This window comes from Anguilla rostrata, chromosome 8, assembly GCF_018555375.3.
Source record: "Anguilla rostrata isolate EN2019 chromosome 8, ASM1855537v3, whole genome shotgun sequence".
Taxonomy (NCBI): domain Eukaryota; kingdom Metazoa; phylum Chordata; class Actinopteri; order Anguilliformes; family Anguillidae; genus Anguilla; species Anguilla rostrata.
The window spans coordinates 20,572,314-20,579,815 of NC_057940.1; the positions used below are offsets into that span (position 1 = coordinate 20,572,314).

Genomic DNA, 7,502 nt, shown 5'->3' on the forward strand with positions numbered 1-7,502 from the left:
AGCTGAAAAGTGAATACACTCCCACTGTGTAATTATGGTGCAGAGTATGTAGAAACATTGTGTGGAAACTATGCCCCATGAAAACATGACTGCGTATTAATTCACATTTCATCTCAGGTTTTTGCAATGGCTGGTTGTGAAGTTCACTCTCTTTGAACAAACCAGTTCTCTCGCTCTTTCAGGTCATAGTCTCTTTGATTTCACTAAAAAGGGTTTTGGTTAGGCACGCAAAACATATCTTTAAAAGTATTATTGCTACACACTTATTCATCCATCCATCATTCATCTGTGCTTTATCCATCCATCTGTTTTTTTCATTGTTTCTGAGGTGTGTAATTTCTGATGATCGCTTCTGACTTTCTCAGACTTCAGATCCCAACAGCTGTATATGATTGAAATCTCTATGTTTACTGAAAATATCTGCATATTTTGGAGCGTTGTTGAAGGTCAGGCAGCTTGGAGATTGCGCTTTGAGGTGCTTTAGCCTCCCGAACCGGGCCTAGGTAGGAGGGTCGGGCAATACTGTCGAGTGTGGCAGTGTAATCAGCCCTCTTTCAGGTGCGGTTCCAAGCCCCGCCCCCATCTGTCCATTTCCCAGGACCTCCCTGGGGCCATGTCTGCATCAGCGATCATTCATTTACATTAACCGAAGTGTCAAAACACACGGCGGAGGAATCCGGCCCTGTTGAAAGGAGAGAATTCGCGCATGTGCTCTGCGTGGTCCAGCATGGCCGTCTGAGCATGCTCAAAACACCCAGAAAGCCCGCTTGTCTTAGACTCCTTCTAAGTTCAAAAGTGACGTGAGCTCTTCACTTCCATGGGTATGGGCTAAGCAAGCTACAGAAGTTGAATTTGAAATTAAAGATACGATTATGTTTGACGGTGATAGTCAAAGTTTCAGCTAAGTCACCAAATCTTATTTTTTCTAGCACAAATTTATGAATGAATTTACAAGTTGATAGAGGCTTAGAGCTCAAAGAGGAAAGTTAAATTGGCTTGCTAATACCCCAGTTGTGGACAACTGGCCCACTTTCAATTGACCTTAGTTATGTAAAAGTAATTGGTGAAAGTGACACAAAGACCATTTGATATTTTTTTCCCCACAAGTTGGAATTGCACAGGAACAGACCATTTTCAGTCCTGATGATTTGTTAGTGCTTTGAGGTCCTCTCTCTCGTGCTGTAATTTGCTTCTCTCCACATGTAGTACTGTTGACATAGGAAGCCATGCAGCTCTTTTCATTGAGTGCAGCAGTCTCAGACTGCATGCATCATAGCAAATAGTTCCAACAGAAAAGAAGTTTAAACATAATTTGGAAAAATATATAGTCAGGCACTATACACAAGAACAACCTCATAACGTCACTGTAAAAACTGCTTTGGAGTTACATAAAGTAAATTATTTTGCTTTAAAACACAAATCTGTATCAGTAATTCAAATTTGGTTGGTCATCAGAAACTTCTTTAAATATTGAAAATAACATTCTTTGCACACAAAACTGGCCGGGCCAGTAGAAAGCATGCACTAAAACTGAAATAATATCAAAAGTCTCCAGAAAGTGAACTTTCCCTTTAGATGAAATGCACTAATTAGTAATTTAATTGTTGTTTAGTTTGCAAAGATCTGAAATGCATTTTTAAAACAAACCTATAATTTGAATTATTGCTTATATGTAAATTACACTATAAGTATTGTTTATCATCAGTCTAGACTGATGTGATTACCTGTGTCTGCCAATTTTTTTAAATATCTGTCGTAATAGCCTCTTTAATTAATGATAAGAGGAAAAACTGCACTTAACATGCTCCTCAGTGGTAATGCCCAACTTAACCACCCCATGAAAAGGTCAGGGAATTCAGGTTATGACCTCTGACCTTTAGTTGAGAAACTGTTACCATTTAGGATGTGATAGGAGGTCCCTCCTTTTCATAAAATGCATGTTTTTCCATGCTGGGGGGAGGCTAGCTCACCGGTATATCATTAACTCTCTGCAAGAAAGAAAGGAGGGGTGCAGTAAATGGAGTTGATGGGGGGACCTTAGCCCACTCCCCGCTGGGCCCGGCTTGGAGCACAATATCTCCGCAACCATGAGATTAAGCCGGAGAGAAAGCGCTTTTCACCATTCACACGCCCTCTAGATTGTTTTATTAAACCGTTTGAATAGGGATTTCCCCGTCTGCCGACAAGCGGGGTCCGGCCAATGCATAGTTCTCTGTTGCTATGACTTAACTTGGTCCCCACTAATCACTGGCGAGGGCAAATTTCATATAAAATATCTGGGGCCATTGTGGACCTAACAGGGCGTGACAGTGGCAGCACAATGGAGGATTCAGGCCCCCAGCAGGTAATACGGACCACTTGCCATACCGGGGTCCAGCAAAGTGTGTTGGGAGGGGGAGGGGAGGAGATGGTGGAGGTGGTGGAGGTGGTGGCGGTGGCGGTGGCTGCGGTGGTGGAGGGGAGGGGTTAGTAGTGTGCTGTCACAAGCGATCAGTCCACTTAGGCCCAGTGGCGCATTCCTTTCTCAGGTGGGCCGAATCCCCGCCTCCTCTGCGTCTGTACATTTTTCTCTCTCTCTCTCTCTCTCTCTCTCTCTCTCTCTCTGACTCTTCTCATCCGTTCCCGGCTAATCTCCCCCCCACCCCCCACCCTTTTCGACTCCTCAGTCTTTGCAGCATCATTGTCACCGAGTGGGAGGAGCCAGCCCCTCACTTTATTGGCTTCCTGATAATAAAAAGTGGGCGACTCCACGGTTTTAAATGGAAATTGAATGGGAGTCTTTCACGCCCCGACTATTCACACCTCCGGCCACCCCGCGTCTCGGCTGGGAGATTGTAAAAAGCCATTCCGCTCGACCAAATTAGCGACTAATGGGAAATACAGGATTATCATGGCCCGGTTTTGCAGGTGGGGAAGTTATTTTTTTTAGAGGGGGGAGTGGGGTGGGGTTTATAAGAATAATTGATTTTTATTCATTTCTCAAATTGCAATGGGGTCACGCCTTCCTTTCAGAGGCAGAGAAGGGAATGCCAGCGAAGGGTTTTTTTTTCTGCTTCAAGGAATATCGTTAACAAAAAAAAAGACTGAATTGAAGTCATTCCGACGCGAGACAATCGAGCGTGCCGAGACACCGGGCCTGGTGCAGAGCCACGCCAGACACTGTGGAGTACACGGGGGCAGATGCCACGGGCGTCTATTGCATCACCACTCTCGATGCCCCTAATATGTCTGCTGGTTGAAGCCTGCAGCGGGGCAGGAGACTGTTGAAATCCCGCTACCTTCTCGCTCACGCTGTCTTCAGTGCAAGACCGTACAAGATCCGGGAACTGTGTTTCAATGAAGCGCACCTCTGAAAGTGAAGAAATGAGGAGCAGGAGGCTAGAAATCCTAAAGGCCTGTTTTAAACTAGTTACACCCACCACCCCCATAATTACTTAAGTTCTTTTACTTAAAAATTTTATTTTATGTTTCATTGTCAACATTTCAATTGTAGCAAGACAAGGAAATATATGCACATCAATTTGTAGGTCCTAGATTGAGGGAGGCACATGAATACTGAAAAAAAAACCATACTGTACACTATGTTGCCACATGATTATTTCATTGGAATAAGACAGCATAGTCATAGCGAGTTTTTTCTTTGTTCAGACATGTTAAAGGTAGCCTATGTGTTTTGACAAAGCAATGAGTTGGAAATTTTTATTGAGATATAGGTCATCATCAATTGTTACACTCTAAAGTTAGATCATACTGATACATGAACACAAATGCAAGTAATCTCCAACATTTGCTTGTATAATGACTTAGGACACAGCTCTAACAAGTCGTTGGTTTCTCTTCGTCTACATTCGCGGTGAGCCTGAGTATGCCTGCGAGTACATTCGTTCATATATGCATGTGTTTGTGTGTGCAGGAACATGAGAACATAAGCTTTGACAAAACCTCAAACACACCTTAATGCTTGTAGTCACTACCATAGAGTGAGAACTGATCTGAAAGATCACAAGAACATATATTCTAGGAGCTTCATACTAGCGTCAGAGACAGTCCACCAGGAGCACAAAGCTTTGCTATTATGGCATTAACAAAATTTGTGTGCGCTACCGACAAGCGTAACCAGCACTGTTTGTAAATACGAGCGTCGAGCCAACTGCAGTTTGGTGTGTGAATGTCGCCATTGTTTCCCAGACACGTCTAGAAAGGCTGTCTATTGCATAACCTTTCAGAAGCTTAATTGAACCCATTAATTACAGCTCTGGCAGAAGTCTTTTACCATCAGCGTGCGGATGTTCCTGATCTGCAGTGACTCACTGGCTGACGGTGTAAAACCAATGCTGCATGGCCCTCATTCAACCAATCACTTACGTATTTGTGTACCAGGCACTGTGCAATCCTTTAAATGCCCTCTCCTTGTGGAATTAGACGGCTCTCCCACTGTCCTTCCTGAAACCCATGGCCCCCCGACTGGACTCGATCGATACTCCCTGACTTTTCAGTGCCTGACTTTTTACAGGACTCGCGTCTGGAATTTGAGTCAAGTAATAGTTTATGATTAATATCATTGTAGTTAGCATCTGTAGTTCAGTAAAAGATTATCAGTGGGTTAGTAAATAAATTATAAATCTCTGTTAGTGGTAGGCAGATCATTTCTTTGCGATGGAAAAACAAACAGGAACCAAAGTAATCCCGCAATGTACAGAGAGAAAGTCTTCTCCTAGAGAAGGCTGCAGGTTCAACTGCAGGAGATAGCAATGCTGTTTTACCCCTGAGCAAGGAATTGCATCAGTATCCAGCTTTGAAAATCAACAATATGTGAAGTAGTAAGATAAAAAGGTACATACGATGTCCATAGTAAGGGCATGGAATAAATCATCTTAAAAGTCACTGTAAAGACTCTGAATTGGCAACTAGAGCATATGCAGGAAGCCAGTGAAAATGAGTGACGGCATTATCTTCAATTATCATTTTATAGCAGGTGTTATATTTAATGGAGAAGTAAATCATAATAGTTTTGCTCCTCCCTTATGTCCTTCTATATTTATCATAAAGTAGACATATATGGAGATGTATGGAGAGATTTCAGTGGTAGAACCCAGACGTTTCTGTACATAAACTTCACTCTGACATTAAGCTGGGCCTCTTCACTGCAACGCAAGCTGAGCGACTCCCTCTCCTCTGTCTCGTTCCCGCAGCCACGAGAGAGTCGGCGTTCGTGCACGCCATCGCCTCGGCCGGGGTGGCCTTCGCGGTGACGCGCTCCTGCGCCGAGGGCTCGGCCACCATCTGCGGCTGCGACACGCGGCACAAGGGCCCCCCTGGGGAGGGCTGGAAGTGGGGCGGCTGCAGCGAGGACGTGGAGTTCGGCAGCATGGTGTCCCGCGAGTTTGCCGACGCCAGGGAGAACCGGCCCGACGCGCGCTCCGCCATGAACCGACACAACAACGAGGCCGGACGCACGGTAAGGAACACCTACTCAGGACAGATATACACACAAATTATTTATCCTCATAATCATTTATACGTACACTGTAAGACCTGGGCAGCAGTCCTCAATAAATCTCTCTCACTTTTGAATTCCACAGAAATAATTACTTTTTACATCATGAGGAACACAAAATATGCCTTTTAAAATGTAATATTTTGTATGTCAATGGAATAGGAGTCAGAATGCTATTCACTATTTGGCACCATAATATGGAGTGTTTAGATTTTTATGATGAAATACACATTAATAAATTACTCGATTATCTGAAGTCAACTTATCATTATTATATGTGAAAAGAAAAAGAAAAATATATTTTATATTAAATATAATCTCCAGACTAGTTATGAAGATTGCATTTTACAGTACAGTGTATTCCTATTTCTTTAAATATGAAAGATAAATATGAAAGATAAGTTTCACAATTTAGTACTAAATAAACACGAATGAAATAGCAAAAAGACATTTGAGTCCATCACTGTGTTTACAGTTCAGACTAAAGCCCTGACCTAAATTATTTACCAAAACACAACCTGTACTGCCATTTATGAATGTTTCTGAAGTGGCAGTAATAGCCTTTTCTGGGAGGGTTTCAAACTAATATGCATAACATTATGAGTAACTTTACAGTAATAGGATGTAGCCAGCAACTATACTAATAAAAAAACACTGTTTCGGCACCACATTTGTTATTTTATTATGTTTAGCCCTTTGGGGGCTAAAATGTTATTTTTAAGACTTCCCTCCTTGTGTTTCTCAGTCTATTAATGACCACATGCACTTGAAGTGCAAGTGCCATGGTCTGTCGGGGAGCTGCGAAGTCAAGACCTGCTGGTGGTCCCAGCCCGACTTCCGGGTGATCGGCGATTACCTGAAGGACAAGTACGACAGCGCCTCGGAGATGGTGGTGGAGAAGCACCGGGAGTCCCGGGGGTGGGTGGAGACTCTGCGGCCCAAGTACACCTTCTTCAAGCCGCCCACCGAGCGCGACCTGGTCTACTACGAGAACTCGCCCAACTTCTGCGAGCCCAACCCCGAGACGGGGTCGTTCGGCACGCGGGACCGCGCCTGCAACCTAACGTCCCACGGCATCGACGGCTGCGACCTCCTCTGCTGTGGCCGGGGCCACAACACCCGGACGGAGAGGCGCAAGGAGAAGTGCCACTGCATCTTCCACTGGTGCTGCTACGTCAGTTGCCAGGAGTGCGTGCGGGTCTACGACGTCCACACCTGCAAATAGGGCCCCCCCTGCCCCCACCACCCCGTGCTGCGCTCCTATCTGATCCCCTCCTCTGATGAAACCGTTTCAACTGAGAGAAGAAGGCAGCAGACGGAGCCAGAAGGCTCAAGACCCTTTTGCTGACGCTCGTCTCGAGTGAGGAGGAGATGTGGCCTTTTCTTGCGGCTTTTTTACACACGAAAGACACAAAAAAACCCTGTGCAGAATTGAGCAGACCGCTCCACGAATATAATCGGCGTAGGCGATAGCCATTTGGCAAAGATATTTAGCCTTGGTCCTAGGTAACCCCCCACCCCCCACCCCCCACCCCCCCACCTCCCCTTGTTGCTAGGTTGAGAAACCTGTATGTGGGTAACCTCTGTGGAGGACTGACTGACTGAAGCTCCAGCTTGCACAGAGAGCACTGAGGAAACCACTAACTCTACAACAGGAATCAAGGACTCAGTTTTTTGATGCAAGATTTTTTTTTGGAGGGGGGGAGTGCTGAAAGGGATGAATGGGACTACAAGTGAGGGGTCTCAGGCGCCTGCGATCTCAAACAATTGTCACACACACACAAAAAAAAGAATGAGAAACCGTTTAAAGTGTTTTTGTTTTTTTGTGCGTGACACGTGGCTTTGTGAATTCCAATGGGGGCACTGCCTCAGGGATCTTCCTGGGTCGTCGTCTCCAGAATGCAGGGAGCTACACTGTCCGAACCCCATAAATCTTCAGATGCTCCTTGGAGCTTGTTGTATTTGTCTTCCAATGCGTTTCATTGACATTCTGAATACTCTTCAA

At 44.8% G+C, this 7,502-nt stretch overlaps 1 protein-coding gene across 1 annotated transcript in view; it reads left to right on the forward strand.

Moving 5' to 3' along the window:
• The window catches only part of wnt3a (wingless-type MMTV integration site family, member 3A), a 32,450-nt gene extending 25,425 nt beyond the window's left edge, over nt 1-7,025 (forward strand). Inside the window, exons 3-4 of the mRNA XM_064346964.1 lie at nt 5,193-5,458; nt 6,243-7,025. Of these exons, the coding sequence (XP_064203034.1) occupies nt 5,193-5,458; nt 6,243-6,722 (746 nt within the window). The 3' untranslated portion in view covers nt 6,723-7,025. The remainder of the gene's footprint in view (nt 1-5,192; nt 5,459-6,242) is intronic.
• Nucleotides 7,026-7,502: the final 477 nt, after the last annotated feature.